At 37.8% G+C, this 27,236-nt stretch overlaps 3 protein-coding genes and 1 long non-coding RNA gene across 4 annotated transcripts in view; 2 read left to right on the top strand and 2 right to left on the bottom strand.

The window, feature by feature from the left end:
• Positions 1-19: 19 nt before the first annotated feature.
• Positions 20-835, bottom strand: LOC113468699 (RNA polymerase II-associated protein 3-like). The gene is made up of 2 exons (XM_026825807.1): positions 359-835; positions 20-173 (listed from the first exon to the last, which is right to left on the bottom strand). Exons 1-2 carry the CDS (start codon positions 500-502, stop codon positions 21-23), a joined length of 297 nt encoding a protein of 98 aa, XP_026681608.1. The 5' UTR covers positions 503-835; the 3' UTR covers position 20.
• A 104-nt stretch (positions 836-939) lies between these two features.
• On the top strand, positions 940-15,340 carry LOC103512279 (39S ribosomal protein L13, mitochondrial). Its single transcript, XM_008477037.2, has 4 exons — positions 940-1,097; positions 1,498-1,621; positions 1,795-1,949; positions 14,845-15,340. Exons 1-4 carry the CDS (start codon positions 1,074-1,076, stop codon positions 15,076-15,078), a joined length of 537 nt encoding a protein of 178 aa, XP_008475259.1. The 5' UTR covers positions 940-1,073; the 3' UTR covers positions 15,079-15,340.
• On the top strand, positions 4,334-4,801 carry LOC113468702. Its single transcript, XR_003392361.1, has 2 exons — positions 4,334-4,433; positions 4,672-4,801. It is a non-coding gene; the product is annotated as an uncharacterized LOC113468702 (long non-coding RNA).
• Positions 15,054-27,236, bottom strand: part of LOC103512446 (exosome RNA helicase MTR4) — a 24,175-nt gene continuing 11,992 nt past the window's right edge. The window contains exons 9-17 of the mRNA XM_026825911.1: positions 26,224-26,562; positions 23,864-24,052; positions 18,041-18,204; positions 17,195-17,357; positions 16,611-16,773; positions 16,112-16,271; positions 15,946-16,007; positions 15,616-15,843; positions 15,054-15,525 (exon numbers count right to left, since the gene is read on the bottom strand). Coding sequence (XP_026681712.1) covers positions 16,114-16,271; positions 16,611-16,773; positions 17,195-17,357; positions 18,041-18,204; positions 23,864-24,052; positions 26,224-26,562 — 1,176 coding nt within the window. The 3' untranslated portion in view covers positions 15,054-15,525; positions 15,616-15,843; positions 15,946-16,007; positions 16,112-16,113. The remainder of the gene's footprint in view (positions 15,526-15,615; positions 15,844-15,945; positions 16,008-16,111; positions 16,272-16,610; positions 16,774-17,194; positions 17,358-18,040; positions 18,205-23,863; positions 24,053-26,223; positions 26,563-27,236) is intronic.

The raw sequence follows: 27,236 nt of genomic DNA, 5'->3' as shown, positions 1-27,236 counted from the left end.
AACCTAGTACCTACCTATCACTAAAAATACATTGGATTTTTTTTAGCTCCACATTTACTCACCACATCAAATTTTTCCCAAGAAGAATAGTCAAATGAAGATATACGCTGAGGCTTTTCACTGGTTGTATTTGATTCCTCCTTCTTGGTCTTCTTCCTAATGGGAGGAACATCCTGTGGGATATTAATAAATAGGTGATTATTGTTTCCTTGATAATGATGAAGACAACATTTCTTTCCCAGGACATAAAGTTAGATGTGTACTTGTCCACTTTGATAGATAGACTTGTTGCCTATTTTATGCTTGTAACAAGAAAATAAAAATAATCATAATACAAAAAATAGGTAGTTCATCTTACTTTCACACTTGATTGTTCACTCAGTTCTCTGTCTTTCCTTTTCATTTCAGTTTCCCAAAGTTTCAAATCTCTGGCATATTGATGAAAGTCTTCAGTATTATTTCGAACTTGCTTTAATATGTCAATCTGTGCAGATGCATCCATATAGAATTCAAAAGGATTTAAGACGTTCAGTACCCTTTCTTCTGCAAGAGAAAATAGAAAATGGTCTTATGAGATATTAGATATCAGAATAGATTAGATTTCACTTCACAAGCACACAAAAAAATTAACAAACTTTTGTTTCTGCTACAGGCCACAGTTCCAAAAATCTTCAAAAATGAGGAAACAAAAATCAACACGTGAAGATGGCGATGAAAATGGAAACAATATCCAGTACAAGTGGTTCTCAAAGTTTTGTTGATTGAGCCCTGTGTCACACCTCAGAACATGGTCAAAAGAAAAAAAAATGTGTATCGTACACAAAGAGCTTTAAAAGTTGCTGGTTCCGTGAACAGAGCACTAACTTCACAGCCGTCGTTTTGAAAACGAAAACACAATCGGACTTCACATCACTTTCTCTAAACTTTAAATTTCCAAATTAAAATTTATTAATAGTTTCTGGAGATTCTGGAGAACCTAAAGTGAATAATAAAACAATTTCTAATGAAATGCTAATTTGCTAGTTTAAAAGGATAATTATCTTGTTCTGAATTACTAATTTAACGCAGAAGTAATGTCCGCATATGAGAGGGTGAAGGTAAGAGCATAATGAAACCAAGGTGGTGTTAAACCACCTTTGAAGTCGACTGCACATGGGGTAATTTAGGTTATTTTGGGTTTTCTAGTTCAATCCAAATGGTAAATGATCACCAGTTTAAATACCTGGTGGATCAATGGCGTTGAGAAAAAAAGGTGTTCATACTTGGTACACACTGCTTGGGTGGTGACAAATGTAAATTTGAACCTAAATTCAGCTTTACTGCTTACCTCTTTGGAACTATAGCCACACAAAGTTTTCTTTAGGTCACTTTTGTTCCAAGCATACAGGTGAACTTCAATTTCATTGGCCTTTAATCCAATACTTGTGTCCCATATACGTTGTCTGTTGTACCTATTACAGTAAATATAAATACTTGATACTCTTTTTTTATTTACAGCAATGGAATACATTTGCAAGAATTTGGCATATTTATGATGCTAAATGGCAAAATCCAATAGAATCAGCCAAAGTCATCTCCAAACATTTACAAGGACAGCACAAACCTATTTACCATCCATTGAGTAAGTAAAAAAAAAGAAGGTAATCAGGTTTTATTACAGAACTTAAGATAGTTTTGGCAGTAAATGAGAGATCTTCTAAAAGCTTATTTAATCACCCAGGAGATACAATCATTCCACTCTATTATATATATAAAAAAGCTAATCAAAACCATATTGTACTCTCTATGTTTCAGATGATTGTGGTGACCATGTCATAGTAATGAACAGCAGACACATAGCGTTACCTGGTTACGAGTGGAAGAAAAGAGCTTACTTTCACCACACAGGCTATCCGGGAGGAGTATCATGGACTCTTGCCTGGCAACTACATGAAATAGATCCTACCCTAGTAATGGGACAAATTCGACCCGGAAGTGGAAATGAAGAAAATGGACGTGGCAATCGAAAGGGAAAAGGGACGTATAAGAAGAAATGAACTCGAGAAGTAGGGAAAGACAGGATATCATAGAAAAGTCACTCTGGTAGAAAATAAAAAAAAAAGATAGAAAAACAATCTTGTAGAAAAAAAAGACAATACAATAATTACAATTTTTCTTCCAGGACAAAGCATGTGAAGAATTGGACAAACAAGACTCCGATGAAGATGAAGAGTCAGATGTTGAAGAAGAAGATCTTGATAGAATTGCCTCAGCTGTCTACAGCAAGGAACAAGGCAACAAACTAGTCAAGGAAGGAAAATGGGGTGAAGCTATTGAAAAGTACAATGTTGCCATCCAAACCTACCCTCATGATGCAGTGTTCTTTGCTAACCGTGCCCTTTGCTTCTTGAAAATGAAAAAGTTAGTTTCTTCTGTATCTAGTGTGCTTTAATTTAAACCTCTAGCTGGAATAAAATATTAATTCCCAAAAATAGGCATCAATTTTTTAGCTAGTGCTTATTTATTAGGAGTCCTTTTAACCCAGCAGTAGGCTACTACCATTATTGTGGTCAAATTCTCAAACAATGTTGAGGATAACATTCCATGCCTCAGCTAGGATTGAACCCACACCCTGCTGATTACCACAGTCCAAGGTATGGACCAGTGCACCTCCAAGGCAGGTATTTTTAGTTTTATTAACAGAAGTAATTCTTAAATTAACTTTTCTTCTTTCTTCCAGCTATGTGTCAGCTGAGGCAGATTGTACTGCTTCACTGAAATTGGACAACACCTATGTGAAAGCATACCAGCGGAGAGCAGCTGCTAGACGTTCCTTGAATCACTTTGAAGATGCAAGAAAGGATATCCTCAAAGTGCTGGCACTAGAACCCAACAATAAGCAGGCTGAAATTGAGCTGGCTGAATTGAATAGAAAACTCAACATTCCTCTTAGTCCTATTAAAGTGGATGTAAGTCTAATGTCACATTGAAAAAATGCTCTCAGTATTGAGTACTTACACTTACCTATAGCTCTTGAGGTCTGACTTTTTGGCTAAAGCGCTAAAGCACTACCACACTCCTTAGGCACAAGATTTCTTGAAAAAATATGGCCTGTATTCATAGGTACCTACTGTGAAGAGTTCAAAAGAAAATAGTTTACCCATGGAAAGTGAAAGAGCAATTTTTACTTTACTCCTTTTTTTCCTCCATTTCAGAAAAGTTCAAAGAAAAATTCATTGACTGATTCAAAAACTCTCACGGAAAAGTCCAATATAAGTACAAAATTGAGCTCTGCAAAACAGCCAAGTGTGACTGGCAAACAGAGTGTTACCAAATCCTTCCCTCCTCCTGATCTTAGCTGGGTACCTTCATATGACTCATCTATTTATTCTGTAGTTCCTTCACAATCCATACCACCTCACCAGAGATCAAAGGTAAGAACAGCTATAAGACATGAGCTAATGGAAGGTGTTTTCTACCTCCAAGTGGTGAAGAGAACACGTACAGTCAGTGTGTAATATTTACCACTGTACCTTACCTACCCCCTAGGCCAATTTTGTTTTTGTAATTTATTCTTAGGGGGAAAAAAATGTAATTTATCTCCCTTAGTAGTGATTCCAAACTACGAACGCATAAAATACACAAGACCTTGTTTAGATTGTTGGGGTGAAAGGACTTTTTACTCTCATTTGAGCAGGATAGACAATTTATATTCTATTCTACATTTTCCTGATTACCACTGGCCACGGTCTTCCCCTTATCATTTGAATTTGAATCATATTCTACATTAGAAACACCAAGTTGATTTTTCATGAACAAAATATGATACATATTTGCTTGCCTCCCAGCATGGTATTTACTGTCTTATTTCTTTCTTTCCCCTGTAGAAACCTCTGATTAAAATCAACATTAATCCTGAAAATACTGAACTCAGTCAACCAATAGCATCTCCCTCAACAAGTGTAATAGAAGAGAAAACTAGAATGATACAGATCATTGATGATGACGAAAAAGAAGAATCTGTTAGTGTTACTAAACAAGAAAATCTGAAGGAACCTGACCCTGCAAGTGATGGTGAAGAACGAAGAAAGAAATTAGAGATGCTAGAGAGTGCCTGGAATGAGTTACAGAACGCTAATCCTTATAAGAAACTATCGGGTAATGATGAAAAAAGTCAAAAGCAAGACATTGTGAATGTTAAAGTTCCCAGTGAAAGCAGCAAAGTATGTGATGTCAAAACAGTTATCCCTAGTGCACCCAAGACATGTTCTCAGTTTGAATTACATTGGAGGACACTGAAATATAGTGAAGAAAATTTATACTTGTATTTGAAGGTAAGTTCACAAAAAAAAAATAAAGTGCTGGCACTAGAACCCAACAATAAGCAGGCTGAAATTGAGCTGACTGAATTGAATAGAAAACTCAACATTCCTCTTAGTCCTGTTAAAGTGGATGTAAGTCTAATGTCACATTGAAAAAATGCTCTCAGTATTGAGTACTTACACTTACCTATAGCTCTTGAGATCTGACTTATTGGCTAAAGCACTACCACACTCCTTAGGCACAAGATTTCTTGAAAAAATATGGGCTGTATTCATAGGTACCTACTGTGGAGAGTTCAAAAGAAAATAGTTTACCCAGGGAAAGTGAAAGAGCAATTTTTACTTTACTCCTTTTTTCCCCCCATTTCAGAAAAGTTCAAAGAAAAATTCATTGGCTGATTCAAAAACTCTCAAGGAAAAGTCCAATATAAGTACAAAATTGAGCTCTGCAAAACATCCAAGTGTGACTGGCAAACAGAGTGTTACCAAATCCTTCCCTCCTCCTGATCTTAGCTGGGTACCTTCATATGACTCATCTATTTATTCTGTAGTTCCTTCACAATCCATACCACCTCACCAGAGATCAAAGGTAAGAACAGCTATAAGAGATGAGCTAATGTAAGGTGTTTTCTACCGCCAAGTGGTGAAGAGAACATGTACAGTCAGTGTGTAATATTTACCACTGTACCTTACCTACCCCCTAGGCCAATTTTGTTTTTGTGATATATTCTTAGGGGGAAAAAATGTAATTTATCTCCCTTAGTAGTGATTCCAAACTACGAACGTATAAAATACACAAGACCTTGTTTAGACTGTTGGGGTGAAAGGACTTTTTACTCTCATTTGAGCAGCATAGACAATTTATATTCTATTCTACATTCTCCTGATTACCACTGGCCACGGTCTTCCCCTTATCATTTGAATTTGAATCATATTCCACATTAGAAACACCAAGTTGATTTTTCATGAACAAAATATGATACATATTTGCTTGCCTCCCAGCATGGTATTTACTGTCTTATATACTTCAGTGTCCAATATCATCTGGAGGATACATTAAAACATTTAAAACTAACTAATGTACCTTTTTTTTTTATTATTATTAAAATGGTAGGTGATAACAAATATACACCTTTAAATTTGGTAAACTGCATACAAAGAAGAATCATGGAAGACAAAATCGAAGGAAAAAGAGGTAGAGGTAGAAGAAAATTTGGTATGTTATCGGATATCCTGAAGGGCAAATCATATGCAGAGTTAAGAGAGGATGCACAAGATAGAGAAAAGTGGAGAAAGTTGTACTGATACCTGTCCTTGGACAGATTTACAAGTACCGTCATCTGAGGTGACTTTGCACCTGCCCGGGTGACTTTGCACCAACTCAGTAAAATGTTTTGAATGCTGACTGAATGCTTCAGCGTATTTGGCCTGTTCTGTTTTTCTCCTAAAATGCCGGGTTTTAGCTGATGAGGTGATTTAATATCCAAAGTTGGTTAGGACCAGCTACATGAAAGTTAACCAATTATGTTACCTACTATGATGTATTTCACTCGGAAATGATCAGAACTTACCAAAACATACCTAATGATGTTATTATATATTATTTAATTTAATTTTTCACTCGGAAATGATTGGAACTTACCAAAACTTACCCAATGATGTTATTACGGTATTTTTCACTCGGAGAACTTACTAAAACTTACCCAATGATGTTACTATGGCATTTTTAACTCGGGAATAACCCAAACTTACTAAAACTTACATAATGATGTTATTATGGTGTTTTCTCACTCGGAAACCACCCGAACTTATCACTCGGAAATGTTCGGAACTTACCAAAACTTATCCCATGATGTTATTACGGTATTTTCACTAGGAAATGACCCGAACTTACTAAAACTTACATAATGATGTTATTATGGTGTTTTTCACTCAGAAATAACCCAAACTCACCAAACCTTACCAAATGATGTTACTATGCCCATTGTCTTTGTACTTCGTTGCGCTACGCTCATACGTCATATTATGCTAAGTTTCTGCAAAAAGTTATGAGATCCCCCCAAAAATACCATCTACTACCATTATTGTGGTCAAATTCTCAAACAATGTTGAGCATAACATTCCATACCTCAGCTAGGATTGAACCCACACCCTGCTGATTACCACAGTCCAAGGTCTGGACCAGTGCACCTCCAAGGCAGGTATTTTTAGTTTTATCAACAGAAGTAATTCTTAAACCCCCAAAAAATACCACTTCGTGGCATAAAAAAGACCCCGCCAAGTCGTTCCTCCCAAAATAAATCAAGTGCCCACAAAAAATAGATTATTAAAATGGTAGGTGATAACAAATATACACCTTTAAATTTGGTCAAGCCAAGATTTACTATCAACTGAATGAAGGTTAAAGGTGTCATTGATGGTGTAATGTGGTTTAAGTGGGCAGGAGATATCATATTTGGAACATATGTGAGATGGACTTCCATAGGTAGACCATCTGGTAGGTGGGTTGATTTTGATGAAATAATAATAATAAAAGTGGTGCTGACTCTAGACATGCAAAGCATAGGGTAGGATTGAAAAAAAAAAATGTCTTGCAATGAACAGATTTTATTATGATGCCCAATAAAGAAATTCAGGGGGCGAAAGAGGTTGCGCCACTTCTTGAACATACTGTAGTTCGCATTGCTATGTTCACAAATATGATGACATGTATGATTATTTCTGTGCGCTAACTTCACGTCTATAGAAAATTTTTATAACATCTATGCGCTAACTTCTCGTCTATACAAAAATGTAAACATTTGACGTCATATGCAGGATTTTGGAGAAGTTTTCAAGTTTTTTGTGTTTTTCATGTTTCACTGGAGAATTTGAACTTGAATTCAAAAATTCTGATTATGTACATCTCACCCAATATTTCCACTGACCATTCCTGTGGTTTATTCCTAAATACACGATTATGTTAATTGGTAGTCGTTTATTGCATGTAAACTGAATAACTTGATTCACCAGGTGGTTGGGAGCTCCCTGTTTTATTTCTTTATTTGGTAAGCTATTCTGATTTATATTAGTTTCTACTAGTAATGTAAGTAATGGACTACTTCTAGTTTTCCTGGAAATATGGAACTTGGTTTCATTTGCTTACTAATCATGTTCTTTTAACTCGTCTTGATCAGTAAATATCAGGATTGGCTATGTGCCATTTTTATATTTAAATGGGCATGGGTATTTTTACCAGATGCATTCCTACACCCACAGAAGAGAGGCAGTAAAGTGTGGGTGAATCATTGAGTTCCATATCTGTGTTGATTAGACTTGATCATAAAGTGCATTATGCTGGAAATGAGGGGTTTGTGCTGGAAATTTAAGCTGGGGCTAAGTCATATCTAGCTTACATGATACTATTACTGTTGTTGGTGCTGTTATTATGTTCAACTTCAACACAACAAAACATGAACTGTAAGAATGTTAAAATCTGGCCAAAAATTGACCAGAATTCTCATGCTAGGATCGCCAGGTTTTGATTCTACATGGGTTATTCCTTGAGATTCAAGCACTTCCACAGAGATCAATATCTTGAATCTTATTAAGATTATATTGCTCTTATTTTCATCCAAGGTCTTGGGTTAATTTTTGAGGGTGGATTCAAATTCAAGAGTTGGCTTGAAAAAATAAGAAGTTTGTGCCATGTAGGTACCATGATCAACAACTTTGTTTTTTATTGGCTCTTCAAAAGTATTCTAATCCACTAAATTAGGTCCCAACATGCTATCATGTTTTTCAGAACGATCTGATGATTCAAGCAATAGAAAGCAACTATTTCTTTCCCAAGTTCACCACTGTAGGTTTTGATAAAGAACTTTTGTCCATGATTAGGTATGTAACAAAACTTTAGTTGCAACGTAGAAAAAGAGTTTGGAACAAAAGGCTGTGAGCATGCAATCAGCAACTGATACATAATCTGTGGATCATGCTTGTCCAGTGATATAACATATAAACAAAAGAATATTTGATTGGCATGTGTTTACATACCCTATGCTGTTCCCATGGACATCAACTTATCTCTTGCCAATTGATCTTTGATCATTTGATAGACTTTTTCTAATCAGAGGCAAATTGGAAAATATGTATTATTATTTTTTATTGGAAACATGTTTTTAGCTTTTTAGTTATCTACTTGCCAACTGATACATAATCTGTGGATCATGCTTGTCCAGTGATATAACATATAAACAAAAGAATATTTGATTGGCATGTGTTTACATACCCTATGCTGTTCCCATGGACATCAACTTATCTCTTGCCAATTGATCTTTGATCATTTGATAGACTTTTTCTAATCAGAGGCAAATTGGAAAATATGTATTATTATTTTTTATTGGAAACATGTTTTTAGCTTTTTAGTTATTTACTTGCAAAATTGCAAGGTTAATGTATTAACCTTGAAAGTCTGAAAATTAAACCCCCCTAGCTGGAATTTTAAAACCCTTTGGATTAGTAGTATCTGAAAACCAGATCAGGATTTTATTTTCAGTCCTCTAATATGAAGTACGAATTATGACAACTTCAATATTGAATTAATCCTATTATTTTTTATTGGAAACATGTTTTTAGCTTTTTAGTTATCTACTTGCAAAATTGCAATTTTTGGTTGCAAAATTGCAAGGTTAATGTATTAACCTTGAAAGTCTGAAAATTAAACCCCCCTAGCTGGAATTAAAACCCTTTGGCTTAGTAGTATCTGAAAACCAGATCAGGATTTTATTTTCAGTCCTCTAATATGAAGTACGAATTATGACAACTTCAATATTGAATTAATAACTAGGACTTGGGTATCAAAGCTTAGAAAATACTCAGGATTAGTGTTTAGATCAAATATCCCAGCAACTGAGCATACAGGACTGAGTATAGCCTTCGTAATATCACCTGGCACTAACTAGGACTTGGGTATCAAAGCTTAGAAAATAGAAAATACTCAGGATTAGTGTTTAGATCAAATATCCCAGCAACTGAGCATACAGGACTGAGTATAGCCTTCGTAATATCACCTGGCAGCCACATGTCTTCCCTCTTCCCACCTCGTAAGAATCCCTTTTTACTTCCCATTACATTACATATGTTTAATATAGGGATCCCTTACAGAAAAGCACTCATACCTATGTCTTGGAATGAGTTGATCATTTCAAAATCGAGAAATCGGTTGAAATACTCGTATCCGTTTTTTGAGGTTTCTTGAGCCGAAACGTGGTTTTCAGTAAAGTGGTATGCTCTTATTTGCGATCTTTTTCGATTGTTTGCGATTATCCCGTAAAGTCGTAAACGATATCGGAGTTCTATTTAGCGTATTATTATTTTTTGAAATTTGGAACAATTTTTCTTGATGTTCCTCAGTCTGTCTGAACGTAGTTCGGTAATCTAATAAAAAAGTCGCGTGATGTTCACACCGAATTTTTATAGTTAGAACGTAATTCGCTTCGATTTCTCTCTAGTCGTGTTTATCTTTTTTATGACTATTTTTATAATTATTATTATACGCATGTTTAGTTATTACTGGCCTTTTTCCCCCTGATCTTCCGTCGAAAAATTAAACCCTTGCATTTCTAGAGCTTTTAGGATAAATCGAAGATTAAAGTAGGAGGGGATAGGAGAAAGCCAGTCGTTCCAGGAACGAACTTTACTTGTTCGCTCCGTGCGGGAATCGAACTCGCTACCTAGCGCTTACAAGTGAGGTGCGCTACCCTCATGGTAACTAGGCAGGCCTCTGAAACTGTGTCCGCACATAGTCGACGCCGTCGGTCGACGAAGTGAATCTATGTTGTCGGTTTCAGTTGACATCGATCGACGAAGTGAATCTATGTTGTCGGTTTCCGTTGACGTCGATCGACGAAGTGAATCTATGTTGTCGGTTTTAGTTGACATCGATCGACGGCTTCGACTATGTGTGGACACAGTTTTAGATCTTTGAAAAGATGAAAATTTCTACCCCCTCCTGCTGATGTAGGAGGAAGGAGCCCTTTATCGAACCTTCTCGTCTCTTATCACAATCACGGGAGAACCCACGTGTGGGGTCCCGGTCCAAGTATTTTGCAACATTTTTGCCCGTTGCCTGCATTGATAAAAGAATATTTCATTAATATCAACCGTCTTCCTGGTTTTCTCTCTCCCTGTCTGAATAAATACCCCCTCTCCTTTCGCATCATTGTGTTCAATCTCGAATTCTAGAAACGAACAATCCGAACTTGGAAAAATCATATGAAGGTATAGATTCTGAATCTTTGAATTCATCGAACCAAACAATCAACGAATCCCATATAACATTGAATAATACTACTTCCTCCCACTCTGATGTAAAATCACCTGAATCTCTAAACACAGGTGAACTTGAAAAATCCATAGTACAGGAGCAAATAAACAAATCCACTGGAGAAATTCAGATAGATAAAATAAACCAACAAATTAATGAATTAAATTTAAATACTGAATTTTCTGTTGAAGAAATACGTGCTTCTGGATTAAAATTAAATTCGGAAGTTAATATTGGTATTCAAGAAGTGGTTGAAAAAGTTGACCCTACTGCTCGAATTGAAAATTCATCTGATAAAAACGGTGAAGAAACAAGTGCGAATGAAATTGAAAATCCTAAAGAACCAACTCTAGATGAAATCCAAGATTCCCAAAATCTAGTTGTTGAAGAATCTGAGCCTGTCCGTCAACAAAACCAGAGTTTTATACAACAGGTAGACAAGTCTAACTCATCTGAGACAACCAGTGAAGTAATTGTTGAAACCTCTACAAAACCTAATTCTATAGTTGAAAAAAATAAAATAAAATAAAATAAAAATATGAAAATTGATTTTGATAAGGTGATAGTTTTAAAAGTTGGTTAGGCCTTAGGACCAGTGCTACGTGTGTAGGGATAGCAATCCCGGGGAAAGAAAGGTTGTCTTCATCATTATCAAGGAAACAATAATCACCTATTTATTAATATCCCACAGGATGTTCCTCCCATTAGGAAGAAGACCAAGAATGTTGTCTTCATCATTATCAAGGAAACAATAATCACCTATTTATTAATATCCCACAGGATGTTCCTCCCATTAGGAAGAAGACCAAGAAGGAGGAATCAAATACAACCAGTGAAAAGCCTCAGCGTATATCTTCATTTGACTATTCTTCTTGGGAAAAATTTGATGTGGTGAGTAAATGTCGAACTAAAAAAAATCCAATGTATTTTTAGTGATAGGTAGGTACTAGGTTACAGTACTCTAAAAAAAAAAAAAAAGAGACTAGTTAGGTATTATTTATTTATTTTTTCATTATTAAATACGTTTGTGGACAAGAAAATAAAAATAATCATAATACAAAAAATAGGTAGTTCATCTTACTTTCACACTTGATTGTTCACTCAGTTCTCTGTCTTTCCTTTTCATTTCAGTTTCCCAAAGTTTCAAATCTCTGGCATATTGATGAAAGTCTTCAGTATTATTTCGAACTTGCTTTAATATGTCAATCTGTGCAGATGCATCCATATAGAATTCAAAAGGATTTAATACGTTCAGTACCCTTTCTTCTTCAAGAGAAAATGGTCTTATGAGATATTAGATTAGATTAGATTTCACTTCACAAGCACACAAAAAAATTATTTCAAACTTTTGTTTCTGCTACAGGCCACAGTTCCAAAAATCTTCAAAAATGAGGAAACAAAAATCAACACGTGAAGATGGCGATGAAAAATTGTTTCTGCTACAGGCCACAGTTCCAAAAATCTTCAAAAATGAGGAAACAAAAATCAACACGTGAAGATGGCGATGAAAATGGAAACAATATCCAGTACAAGTGGTTCTCAAAGTTCTGTTGATTGAGCCCTGTGCGCCTGTGCCACACCTCAGAACATGGTCAAAAGAAAAAAAAATGTGTATCGTACACAAAGAGCTTTGAAAGTTGCTGGTTCCGTGAACAGAGCACTAACTTCACAGCCGTCGTTTTGAAAACGAAAACACAATCGGACTTCAACTTCACATCACTTTCTTCAAACTTTAAATTTCCAAATTAAATTAATAGTAAATAGTTTCTGGAGAAGGGAGAACCTAAAGTGAATAATTTCTAATGAAATGCTAATTTGCTAGTTTAAAAGGGTATCTTGTTCTGAATTTCTAATTTAACGCAGAAGTAATGTCCGCATATGAGAGGGTGAAGGTAAGAGCATAATGAAACCAAGGTGGTGTTTTCAACACCTTTGAAGTCGACTGCACATGGGGTAATTCAGGTTATTTTGGGTTTTCTAGTTCAATCCAAATGGTATATAAATGATCACCAGTTTAAATACCTGGTGGATCAATGGCGTTGAGAAAAAATGGTGTTCATACTTGGTACACACTGCTTGGGTGGTGACAAAAAATGTAAATTTGAACCTAAATTCAGCTTTACTGCTTACCTCTTTGGAACTATAGCCACACAAAGTTTTCTTTAGGTCTTTGTTCCAACCGTTTATAAAATACAAACTTAATATTAAACAGCGACCTGGTTTTTTTTCATAGCAAAGAACCCACTCTGGGACTACGATTACTACGAAGAACAAAGTAACTCGGAGGCTCTGCAACTACAAGCATTTTCTTTTTGTATTCGTGGTGTGGTGTGGTGTTCGTTCTTTCGTAAGTTCGTAAGAGTGGTGATCATTTTCAAAAACAACCCTCCTACAAATTATGCTGACATCACAGTTTAACATCCCCATAGAAAACATCTCGTATGAGCACATCGACCGCCTAGGTAACACCAGAGAGACGGAGAAAGAGCTGGAAAAGATCATCAAAATCCTGGACTCCGGAGAGCTAGGGTATTTTCCAGATCTACTCGAGAAAGCCAGAGATAAACTAAGACAAGTCAACCGGAATCATAAACTGGTGAAAGCGGATCCTAGACCGGTGGATAAATTGGATGGGTTAGATCCAGATCAAGCTAGGGCTATTAGGAACGAGCTGAATGATTGGTGCAGTCAGATGAAGAACAAGGAAAGTCAGGCCATGGTGAAGGGTAAGTGATAGACTGATAAGTTAGTAGGGAACCTAGGCGCACGGCAGCACGCCAGTGTGTATATTACACGTAACATTTCGATGCATTTTTACCCCTATGTTAACTCCGTTCATTTTCCACCTATTGTCATGAAATTTGGACCATATGTTAAGCTATACTTGCCTGCGAAATTAAGAAGTTCCAGCATTAACGGAAGGGATAGAAAGAACGGCTTGAAAATCGCATATTTTACGACTGACGGACAGTAAATAAAACGAAACTGGTCAAAAATTAAAATCCCTCATTTTCTTCCACAGAGCCTCAAACAAACGGTCGGGACCCATCGGCGGAATCATTTTACCCTCCGTCGAATCCTTGTGGAGCAGAAGTAGCACGTCCACGACCAGCGAGGGAGACTCCTTGGCCGGATTTCGCGTGCGCTCCTCTTTGGGGTTGCGCTTCTTGAAGTTGACCACGATGCCCCACTCGAATTCCGCCTCTTCCGTTTTGATCTGAGAAAGAAATAATAAGTAATGTTGGTTATCTGTTTATATCATAAAGAGAAATACTTTCCTTCCTGTAGCCTAAGCAAAGTAAAAAGTTCAATAGAGGGAACTGTAACAACGGATGTCTTATAGTACAGAAATCGAAGAGAAAAAATAAACAGGATACCTACATAGGAAAAAAAAGCCAGCCAATATTTAGGATAAAGTTCGCCCCGGGCGGAAATCGAACCCGGGACCTAGCGCTAACAAGGTAGACGCAATGCCTTCCAAGCCAACTGGGCTGGTTAAATTTTTCCAAGTATGTTAGTGAGTGTTTCACCGCCGTTTTTATTTCGTAGCAATGAAACAACTGCTACATTAGACTCAAGTGGTCTGTGTGGTAGCATGCCTCACATCATATGGGACAAGTCGTAAGATGGCTTACCTTGACAAGTCGACCTCCTTGTAGGAAAGGTATCAAGTACTGGGGATTGTTAATGAACGACTGAAACTCTTTGGCCAACAAATCCAGTTGCTGTCGAATATGATAGTAGGAGGCAATGTCTGCCTCTCGGGGAATCTTCATCTTGTGTACGCGCCCTTGTATACCCTAGTAAGTTGCCAGGCTAAAACTTATTCAATTAGTCCACCAGCTTAACTCCTTACACAAAAAGAGGTGTTGGGGCTACTCCCCCAAGGGATAGGTTAAGCTTATAATTATGAATCTATCCAATCAGACTAATATGTTTCTCACTGAATTGCCACCCTAGTAAGTTGCCAGGCTAAAACTTATTCAATTAGAACACCAGCTTAACTCCATACACAAAAAGAGGCTTAGGTGTTGGGGCTACTCCCCCAAGGGATAGGTTAAGCTTATAATTATGAATCTATCCAATCAGACTAATATGTTTCTCACTGAATTGCTATTGTAATCCCTATGGAGGAAAGCCAGCAGGTACTCCCTTGTAATTCCCTGCCAGAAGTGGATGGAGGTACAAGTTTTAAGAGATACCTACTTACAGCTTGATTTGTGCTCATTTTCATTCCAGGTCATGAAGAAAGCTGTAAGATGGGAATTACCCAGATCTCTTATCAAGTTTAGACTCATGGCAAGGCTTCACATTTTCCCAGACCAAGAGGTTCCAGAGGACTTGTTGAAGAATGTCTCCTCACAAATACGACAACTAAGACCTGTACCAAGAACTCTGGCTTCATATTCTGATAAGGAAGTAGATGAGTTTCCTAAAATTAATGATTTCCCCAAGGATTACATTTTGAAATGAATGCCATGCTGGATTGTAGAAGACATTTAGTCACAAGTGAAACTGTGCCTACCAAGATATTTGTAGCACAGTGGTCAAGACGGTTGCCCGGCATGCATTCCCTGAAGAAATTCACTCCGTTGCAAAATTCATTATTAATATTTGAAGAAGGAAACCCTTTAAAAACATTGTATGACCTTTTTCATAGTTGCTGTGACATCAAAATATTGCAAAATGGGGTGCAAAGTTATTTTCAGGAATACAGCCCTTGAAAAACTGGGGAGCATGATTCAATGTCATCATGGCATAAAAAGTTATAGAGAGAAGGAATGTCTTAAATTTGGTCCCAAGTCCCAAGCAAATCTGTTATTACTTGGCAGTTTTCACTTAGTGAACAAATGGAATTGAATTGAATGAATGTGTCTTGGAATATGGAAACTTTATATTTCAAAGAACTGTTGTACCTACCTAAAGGAATGAGAAGAGAAATACATTTTTTTAACAATGTCAGTTTATAATTGTGATAGCAAAGAATTTCATTATTATTGTTGTACCTACCTAAAGGAATGAGAAGAGAAATACATTTTTTTAACAATGTCAGTTTATAATTGTGATAGCAAAGAATTTCATTATTTTGTACAGAAACTATCCCTTTTCCTCTTTCTTTCTCTTTTCTTTCAACAGAGTAAAATAAATGATATAAAAAAAAGTCTTAACAAGGACCCAAAAACGTCTTTTCCCTTTCGTACGAAACTTGCGAGAAATTGGACTCGTTCGACAGAGCAACTGATAAATAAATGATATAAAAAAAGTCTTAACAAGGACCCAAAAACGTCTTTTCCCTTTCGTACGAAACTTGCGAGAAATTGGACTCGTTCGACAGAGCAACTGAATAAATCGTAACTGTATCAGTAACTCAGTAGGTAAATACTCTAAACTAAAACAATTAGCTCTACAAATACAAACTGGCAGCAAATACAATGTCCCTCTTGACGGTTTTGATGGCTTCGTTAAACTTCTCTTCAAGCAAAGTATTTCGCTCTAAAACAATTACCTCTACAAATACAAACTGGCAGCAAATACAATGTCCCTCTTGACGGTTTTGATGGCTTCGTTAAACTTCTCTTCAAGCAAAGTATTTCCAATATTCCTTGAAGCTTGAACAAGTTGTCGCAAAACCTCTTCCAGGCGCCTCATACATCGAATTATGCTACCTAGAAACGAGACAGATGTTTGAGATTTGTTTATAAAATTCCAATTTCAAACAATTTGTCCGAGGACCAACAAAATATCTCGAATAAAATTCGAGCAAATATCGCCACGTATGCACGCAACGATTTATCGAAAGACCTAATGCGTAGACATGTAGCGAGTGTACCATCACGTCACGTGAGCTCATGGGGAGTTAGAAAGATGTAGTTCAAAGTTTTCACATAACGAGATAGCTACAATACTGTACATCTTTCTGACTCCCCATGAAGTGACGTGACGTGATGGCAGTGTGTTTCTACTTAAGTACCGGGCTTAAAACAAATAATAAAATTTCGACGTACCTTCGAAAATATCGGTAATACTGCACACTTTGAGGAATGAGGCCCCCTCACACCATGCATGTACTACATCCATGAGAGAGGGCTTGAACTGGTTTACATAGCTGTCTTCATCCAAATCTAACTTGGATTCTATGCTGATACGAGCGATATGTCGTGCTAGCTCCTGAAATGCGGGCAACATGATACAACATTAGATCAGTGTCCTTAAGACTAATAATAAATATTGGACCAAGCGAGAATTCAGGCAGAAGGTGAAAACATTCCCAGGGTACAAAGAGAAGGAGAAGAAGAAAACAGGAGCCTCCTGTACAGAAGAGAGGAAAAAAAAAAAAAAAACATGGAGAGAGGATGAAAGAATACTGAGAAGAGAAAAATAAGAAAAAATAGAAAGTAATAAAATGAGTTGATACTTTGTAATTTTCCGTGGTCCTGGCTGGCCAAATACGAAAAGGAAATAACAAATCCCAGACAACCTACAAAAATCCCTGTAAATCTCTCAATTTCCTCTTCGAAAAAATGCTTTAGCCAGAGTACCTACTTACTTACACATAAGGCACAGTCGAATTCTTGCACTGCATACTCACCTGCATTTTCCTCAAAGGTCCAGCCATGATTTGTACCTGGGCGGGGGTTTCGTTACTTTTCTCATCACAAACAAAACAAGACAGCAGAGCGCAGCACTGGGCTACCGTAAGATCATTGAAAACACCATTGAATATCAGCTCCGTCATTAGTAACTCGTCACCACTGAAAAATTAATATATGCAAGACATTTTTTACTGATCTTAAGTTACGGACTTAGTGGTCATCCCAGCCTGAGTGAGGTGGATGTGAGTAGGGTAGCACATAGGGTAATACTAATACATACCAAACCTCTCCTCTTCTTCTTTTTCTTCGCCTTTCCCCGTGTACAGACGGGGTCGGCATTTTTCGTCAGCCCCTCAATCAGCCCTAACTAGGGTGATTGCTTTGGGCTGACATTTGATTTTGGCTACAAATTTTACGAGTGGATGTCCTTCGCACTCAACCGTTGCTTAGTATTTTTTTTTTCTTTAGCAAGGGAAATTCATGCTGGTATACTCCCAGTTTTAAAGTCCCCCAGCTAGACTATCCTCCCAACTAGCATATAGGTAATACATACCAAACCTCTATCAAACAAAATTGATTTGCCTTTTTAATAGTCAATTCACTTACTTGCTAAGTTCACAGGCGACTCTGCCTTTCATTTCTATCACATCTGCCTCCGTGGCATACCCCAGTCTCAACCGTTGCTTAGTATTTTTTTTTCTTTAGCAAGGGAAATTCAGGCTGGTATACTCCCAGTTTAAAGTCCCCCAGCTAGACTATCCCCCCAACTAGCATATAGGTAATACATACCAAACGTCTATCAAACAAAATTGATTTGCCTCTTTAATAGTCAATTCACTTACTTGCTAAGTTCACAGGCGACTCTGCCTTTCATTTCTATCACATCTGCCTCCGTGGCATACCCCAGTCTTCTCAGCACTCGCTTCCGGCATTTCAGTTCTTCCATATGAAGCAACGACATGGCCGTCTGTAGTTCTTTCTTCTGGTTGTTCAACTCTTCTACAATCTGAGGACATAACAACAAACATAGTTATGAAAAACGGCGATAAAAATTGAAAAGATCTAAAGTTTGAAGGTCCACGAACAAGAAATGGATAGGAAGTGGCGATGTCCCCCCTAGTGGGAAGTGAGGGAACTGTAACAACGAAGTTCTTATCGTTCCGAAATCAAAGGGAAAAGGAGGACAGGGTAGGAGGAAGCTAGTCGGTCCGAGGCACGAGCCTTATCTGTTAAAAAAGTTCGCTCCGGACGGGAATAGAACCCGGGACTGCGAGCTTACAAGGCAGCATAACAGACAGAAAAAAAATCAATGAAGCATTTCCCGCGTGTTTTTATTCCTCCAGACTCCTTTAAGGAAGTCATTCAAGATTCGGTTACCTTGACAACGCATTTCCAAAGATAAACAAGACAAGTGTAGAATCTTGCAAGCTTGTTCTAAGTACATTGATTTTTGTATTCGTTTCACCTAGGAATTTATACTGTTGAAGATTTTCGTTTATAAAATACAAACTTGATATTAAACAGCGACCTGAATTTTTTTTTTCATAGCAAAGAACCCACTCTGGGACTACGATTACTACCAAGAACAAAGTAACTCGGAGGCTCTGCAACTACAAGCATTTTCTTTTTGTATTCGTGGTGTGGTGTTGTGTTCGTTCTTTCGTAAGTTCGTAAGAGTGGTGATCATTTTCAAATACAACTCTCCTACAAATTATGCTGACATCACGGTTTAACATCCCCATAGAAAACATCTCCTATGAGCACATCGACCGCCTAGGTAACACCAGAGACACGGAGAAAGAGCTGGAAAAGATCATCAAAATCCTGGACTCCGGAGAGCTAGGGTATTTTCCAGATCTACTCGAGAAAGCCAGAGAGAAACTAAGACAAGTCAACCGGAATCATAAACTGGTGAAAGCGGATCCTAGACCGGTGGATAAATTGGATGGGTTGGATCCAGATCAAGCTAGGGCTATTAGGGACGAGCTGAATGATTGGTGCAGTCAGATGAAGAACAAGGAAAGTCAGGCCATGGTGAAGGGTAAGTGATAGACTGATAAGTTAGTAGGTAAACTAAGACAAGTCAACCGGAATCATAAACTGGTGAAAGCGGATCCTAGACCGGTGGATAAATTGGATGGGTTAGATCCAGATCAAGCTAGGGCTATTAGGAACGAGCTGAATGATTGGTGCAGTCAGATGAAGAACAAGGAAAGTCAGGCCATGGTGAAGGGTAAGTGATAGACTGATAAGTTAGTAGGGAACCTAGGCGCACGGCAGCACGCCAGTGTGTATATTACACGTAACATTTCGATGCATTTTTACCCCTATGTTAACTCCGTTCATTTTCCACCTATTGTCATGAAATTTGGACCATATGTTAAGCTATACTTGCCTGCGAAATTAAGAAGTTCCAGCATTAACGGAAGGGATAGAAAGAACGGCTTGAAAATCGCATATTTTACGACTGACGGACAGTAAATAAAACGAAACTGGTCAAAAATTAAAATCCCTCATTTTCTTCCACAGAGCCTCAAACAAACGGTCGGGACCCATCGGATTCCACCGACATGTCAGTCCGCGGTCACAACATTCTGAATACGAACACAAAGCTCAAAAATTCCTCACGAATCAAAAGTTGCGACTACGAAGCATGGGACAAATTCGACCCGGAAGTGGAAATGAAGAAAATGGACGTGGCAATCGAAAGGGAAAAGGGACGTATAAGAAGAAATGAACTCGAGAAGTGTTTGAACGGAGTGGACAAGGAGGATGAGCGGCAATATTATACGAAGGAAGAGAAAGTCAGCTATGCGGACGCTATGCGCGTTAAAGGTGAGTAAAAAATGGAAATTAAAATATTACCACAAGACGAAGAAAAATTTCGTGAACCCCTAATTTTAATTATTATTATTAACAGTTTCATAGCTCAAAGCTATAGCATTTATTTACATGAAATACACAAAAATTTGGTACAGAATTAGATACAAGTTAAAGGTGAGTACAAAATGGAAATTAAAACATTACCACAAGACGAAGAAAAATTTCGTGAACCCCTAATTTTAATAAAAATACAACATGGTACTAGTTCAGAAGCCACGACAATGATTGCTACAAAAAGCAGCTACCAAAAATGAGCAGTGACCAGTGTTATAGGGTTAGGTTAAACGCAAAATAAGGAATGTAAAAAGAACTTTCACAAAATGACCAGTGTTATTATAGAGTTAGGTTAAACACAAAAAGGAACTTTCTTTTTCACTGTCCTGGCTCCTAAATAATTACCATTACAAAAGAAGGAAGGTAAAAAGAACTTTTACAAAATGACCAGTGTTATTATAGAGTTAGGTTAAACACAAAAAGGAACTTTCTTTTTCACTGTCCTGGCTCCTAAATAATTACCATTTATTGTCAGTATGACCGTTTCCTCAGACCTAGATAACATTTTACAAAGAACTCTCACTCTTCTTTCTTATCTTATCTTCTGTTTTTTTATCACTGATTTATTCCAGGTAACAATTCCTACAAATCAGGCAAACACCAGGAGGCGATCGACTTCTATACGCAAAGTATCCAGCTTCATCCCACAGCTATCTCATACAGCAACAGGGCTCAAGTCTATATCAAGCGTAGTCAATATATTACGGCGCTTCAAGACTGTGACCAAGCCCTGACTCTTGATCCTGACTTCCTCAAAGCAATCTATCGCATACTTTTTGGATTTTGAACTTCACTAGAGGATAGTCAGACAAAACCACAAGTTTTAACGTTAACTTTCAAAACTTTCACCGGTTTAGAAATTAAAATAATATTAAGCTAACAACCAACAAGTCGTTTTTTAAAAATTCGCTCCACGCTCCACTAACAATAAAAAAAAGTCGAACAAAGACCTACAGTGTTGTCAGATGATTTAAATAAACTGTGCTGCCATTTCTTACCCTATTTTAGGCTATTTTGTATTCTTGCCCTATTTTATTTTAAATTTAGGGCCAAACTCCAAATATTTTTTTTTATATATATATATTACAATTACATGATTATGATACGAGATACGATTGATTTTCAACTTATATACATTTGTAAATTATTTGTATATTTGTTGAAAAATAAAAATAAATATTTTATGAAAATAAAAAATGGAACCAAACACTATCAAGGAGCTTTCCTTACCCTATTGTAATGAAATTAAACTTGGCAAGTTGGCAACAGTGTTTACTTCTTTCGAAACAACGCGATGCTTCACACATTCAAAAGAGTTCCTCAGGAACTGGCGCCTGTATTTTCACATATTTCACTATTCAAATTCCATACCATGCATGAACGTTGTTGGGCAAGTAATTGTTTTGAGCTTCCGTGGTGCACTACATGGTGCCCTTCTCCGTGTTCTTATTCTTACTTGAGGGATTTATCCCTTCTGGGGGATTTTTCGGGTCTGACTGGGATAAAAAACGGATTTAGGGATTTTAAGGGATTTTTTAACCATTTTGAGGTATAATAATTTTTATATGGAACTAAACACTATCAAGGAGCTTTTCTTACCCTATTGTAATGAAATTAAAAAATTAAACTTGGCAAGTTGGCAACAGTGTTTACTTCTTTCAAAACAACGCGATACTTCATACATTCAAAAGAGTTCCTCAGCATGGTCGTAACTGGCGCCTGTATTTTCACATATTTCACTATCCAAATTCCATACCATGCATGAACGTTGTTGGGCAAGTAATTGTTTTGAGCTTCCGTAGTGCACTACATGGTGCCCTTCTCCGTGTTCTTATTCTTACTTGAGGGATTTATCCCTTCTCGGGGATTTTTCGGGCCTGACTGGGATAAAAAAAAAAAAAAAACGGATTTAGGGATTTTAAGGGATTTTTTAACCATTTTGAGGTATAATAATTTTTATTTATCTAATAAAATACATTAATTATTTACACACAAATGTGCCTCTCCAACAAATACCAAAACTCACACAGGCACACCACAAGTTCAGCAGTCCAGCGTGGAACCCAAACGAAAGTACAATGAATTCCTAAACGCGCCAGACGACTCACACACAAATGTGCCTCTCCAACAAATACTAAAACTCACACAGGCACACCACAAGTTCAGCAGTCCAGCGTGGAACCCAAACGAAAGTACAATGAATTCCTAAACGCGCCAGACGACTTCAAACCAAATGCTATCCTTGATATGTTCAGTGGAAACAGATCGTTTGCAGGTGATAGGGGAAACACAAAGAGAGTGGATAGGTCTCCAAAAATTGAGCTCATAACGAGTAGTCAGAAAGAAAAAGACGCACCGAGACCTAAAATTGAAATTCTAAATTCTGTAGAATTCGAGGAGTAAGTAAATGACAATCAGAACACTAAACAACTGTCGAAACTGTACAGTGTACTGTTAGCAGGTGGAAACACAAAGAGAGTGGATAGGTCTCCACAAATTGAGCTCAAGACAAGCAGTCAGAAAGAAAAAGACCCACCGAGACCGAAAATTGAAATTCTAAGTTCTGTAGAATTCGAGGAGTAAGTAAATGACAATCAGAACACTGAACAACTGTCGAAACTGTACAGTGTACACATCTACCCAAGAAAAGTGATTTTAGTTGTGTTACTGAGATTTTTTAACACATCACTTTTAATTTAATTAATTTGGATAAGACGTCTTTGAACTTTATCTCGATGGAAGACCGACCTAAAGGTACGGACTTAGTGGTCATCCCAGCCTGAGTGAGGTAGATGTGAGTAGGGTAGCACATAGGGTAATACATACCAAACCTTTCTTCTTCTTCTTTTTCTTCGCCTTTCCCCGTGTACAGACGGGGTCGGCATTTTTCGTCAGCCCCTCAATCAGCCCTAACTAGGGTGATTGTCTCAAACGCCCTTGTACTTGTACCGGCAAACCTGGCTTTATCAAAAAATACGAGGAAGACATACAAAACGCGAAGAAAACTCCATCTACCTTCGTCAAAACATCTAATGGTACTAACACACACAAATGTGCCTCTCCAACAAATACCAAAACTCACACAGGCAAATCACAAGTTCAGCAGTCCAGCGTGGAACCCAAACGAAAGTACAATGAATTCCTAAACGCGCCAGACGACTTCAAACCAAATGCTATTCTTGACATGTTCAGTGTAAATAGATCGTTAGCACGTGGAAACACAAAGAGAGTGGATAGGTCTCCACAAATTGAGCTCAAGACAAGCAGTCAGAAAGAAAAGGACCCACCGAGACCGAAAATTGAAATTCTAAATTCTGTAGAATTCGAGGAGTAAGTAAATGACAATCAGAACACTAAACAACTGTCGAAACTGTACAGTGTACACATCTACCCAAGAAAAGTGATTTTAGTTGTGTTACTGAGATTTTTGAACACATCACTTTTAATTAATTAATTTGGATAAGACGTCTTTGAACTTTATCTCGATGGAAGACAGAGCATGAGGCCCTGTTTCTGTTCTTCCACACAACTTCTTATTTACTAAATAAAAAGCATTATTATTGAGAAATAAAAAGTTCCTACCATAAAAACTAATTATGACGACTTATTTCGACTTTCTCAGGAGTTTACCTAACGGATTAGATGGCTCAAACTTTGCAGAGGGGTGCATTGTAGGATGTAGATGAAAAGTAGGTAGATTAACGAAGAAAAAAATGGCAATAACTCACCACTACTTTTTCGCTGTACTGGTTGTAAAGTTGTTCTAGCTCTGGTGAATCGGTCAGTGGATGCTCGAATAAACTTTTCTCGAAGAACTCGATTTTCTTGACGATCTCAGCGAAGGCCTTTTCCCGGATGCCCATGTCTTGGATTGGATTTAGAAGCTGCGGCCCATCGGGAAATCTCTTCAAAACTTCCTGCGAACAAAAAAGGGAAACTGGTGTTTTCACTTTCTTTTTCACCGCCAGCCTAATTAACTTGAAATAGCTATTGTTGTTGTAGCGGCTTCAGCTGTAGCCGAATGGTGATGGCAGAATAAAGAAGAGATCTTTTTCATCTGCTATACACCGGGGGGATGGCGAGTGTATGGCCGCCATACACGCCCTACATGGACGCTACGCCACTGATCACGTCACGTGAGCTCATGGGGAGTTGGAAAGATGTAGTTCAAAGTTTTCACATAAGGAGATACCTACAATACTGTACATCTTTCTGACTCCCCATGAGGTGACGTGACGTAATGGCAGTGTGTTTCTACTTAAGTACCGGGCTTAAAACAAATAATAAAATTTCGACGTACCTTCGAAAATATCGGTAATACTGCACACTTTGAGGAATGAGGCCCCCTCACACCATGCATGTACTACATCCATTAGAGAGGGCTTGAACTGGTTTACATAGCTGTCTTCATCCAAATCTAACTTGGATTCTATGCTGATACGAGCGATATGTCGTGCTAGCTCCTGAAATGCGGGCAACATGATACAACATTAGATCAGTGACCTTAAGACTAATAATAAAAAATATTGGACCAAGCGAGAATTCAGGCAGAAGGTGAAAACATTCCCAGGGTACAAAGAGAAGGAGAAGAAGAAAACAGGAGCCTCCTTCCTTAAGACTAATAATAAATATTGGACCAAGCGAGAATTCAGGCAGAAGGTGAAAACATTCCCAGGGTACAAAGAGAAGGAGAAGAAGAAAACAGGAGCCTCCTCTCTAGCCTTGTTTAATTGGCTCGTCCTGAACCGCAGTCAACCATCGTGAGGACTTGGGCTTATTTTTTAAAAGCGGAGAGAAACCTTTGAAAAGTTGCCATCTGGCTAGGCTGGTTAGGTTGGCTGTTCTCCTCCCTGTTTATAGTCCCACAGCTGGACACTAGTCTACTTACTCTCTGTTTTACGTCCCCTGGCCAGACCCTCGCTTGGAAGATAACACACCTTCCTTGTCAGTGCTAGGTCTCAGGCGAACTTAATCTTAAACAGATAAGATTCGTTCTTTAAATGGCTTTGATCGTTTTCTTTCTTACTTTTGACGACTTATTTCGACTTTCTCAGGAGTTTACCTAACGGATTAGATGGCTCAAACTTTGCAGAGAGGTGCATTATAGGATGTAGATGAAAAGTAGATTAACGAAGAAAAAAATGGCAATAACTCACCACTACTTTTTCGCTGTACTGGTTGTAAAGTTGTTCTAGCTCTGCCGAATCGGTCAGTGGATGCTCGAATAAACTTTTCTCGAAGAACTCGATTTTCTTGACGATCTCAGCGAAGGACTTTTCTCGGATGCCCATGTCCTGGATTGGATTTAGAAGCTGCGGCCCATCGGGGAATCTCTTCAAAACTTCCTGCAAACAAAAAAGGGAAACTGGTGTTTTCACTTTCTTTTTCAGCACCAGCCTAATTAACTTGAAATAGCTATTGTTGTTGTAGCGGCTTCAGCTGTAGCCGAATGGTGATGACAGAATAAAGAAGAGATCTTTTTCATCTGCTATACACCGGGGGGATGGTCTCTAGCCATGTTTAATTGGCTCGTCCTGAACCGCAGTCAACCATCGTGAGGACTTGTGCTTATTTTTTAAAAGCGGAGAGAAACCTTTGAAAAGTTGCCACTGGCTAGGCTGGTTACGTTGGCTGTTCTCCTCCCTGTTTATAGTCCTACAGCTGGACACTAGTCTACTTACTCTCTGTTTAAGTTCCCCTGGCCAGACCCTGGCTTGGAAGATAACACACCTGCCTTGTCAGTGCTAGGTCTCAGGCGAACTTAATCTTAAACAGATAAGATTCGTTCTTTAAATGGCTTTGATCGTTTTCTTTCTTACTTACTTATTGGTGTCCGAGATTTCTCCTATATTAATATCATATCGTTTTTCATCCTAGTATGGCGTCATACCATAGTGGCTCTGCCACTCAACCCCTCTACCACCGAGAAAACTCATCAAGTGTGAACATCGTTGGTGTCCGAGATTTCTCCTATATTAATATCATATAGTTTTTCATCCTAGTATGGCGTCATACCATAGTGGCTCTGCCACTCAACCCCTCTACCACCGAGAAAACTCATCAAGTGTGAACATCGTTTTCACTTTACCTTGATGGTTTTCAGCACCGTCATTCTCGAATCGGACGAGCGCAAATCCTTGGGATAATTGATTCGGACCGCACTGAGGTTCGCAATGAACTTGTTTGGTACGGGCGTCACTTCCATCACCGAGCTCAGATCGTCCAAAGAGCCTGGAATCATTTTACCCTCCGTCGAATCCTTGTGGAGCAGAAGTAGCACGTCCACGACCAGCGAGGGAGACTCCTTGGCTGGATTTCGCGTGCGCTCCTCTTTGGGGTTGCGCTTCTTGAAGTTGACTACGATGCCCCACTCGAATTCCGCCTCTTCCGTTTTGATCTCAGTACTGAATAATAAGTCTGTACAAGTCTCGGATAAATGGTTCATGAGAAAGGGGATTTAAATTGCAACCTAGGTGAATTGGAAGAGAATGAACCTTCGAAAGAAAGGGTAAAAAAAATATTTCAAACTGTTGTAAGGTCAGCTATGATACATGGCGTTAATACTTGGCCAGAACATAAAACTTGGCCATAATTTTCCAACACTTTTTTTAGGGGTCAACGTTTTTAGACCAGAAACTTCAAGGAAATTTTTTTTAGTGGTAAACACTCACATCGTCCACAATAAGATGAATCCCATCGCTACTTGTTATACATATACCTATACATACATATAGATTACAATACATTATTAACAATACTAATAAGAATATAATACTTAAATGAGTAAGTAACTATGTAAAAAATTGAAAAGTCGAGTTATACTGAGATATTGTTTCCCCTGTTGGGGATGTGTTATACCTCAGTTAAATTAGGTTGTTATAAAAATATTATTTATTGTTCTTTTTTCTTAAACCTTGTGCACTATATCCTCAAGCCTTTGAAAAAAGCACACCTAAATTCACCCCTAAACAAACAAGTAGAAAATTTCCCATGTGGTGGGCCAAAAACACTATAAAAATGTACAAACGCAAAGAACGCCTAAGAAAAATAAAAAACCGCTCTTCTAAAATAAACACAGAATATATTCTCCTCAGAAAGAAA

Source organism: Diaphorina citri, unplaced genomic scaffold (genome assembly GCF_000475195.1).
Source record: "Diaphorina citri unplaced genomic scaffold, Diaci psyllid genome assembly version 1.1 scaffold36, whole genome shotgun sequence".
NCBI lineage: Eukaryota > Metazoa > Arthropoda > Insecta > Hemiptera > Psyllidae > Diaphorina > Diaphorina citri.
This window is presented reverse-complemented; position numbering and strand designations above follow the sequence as displayed.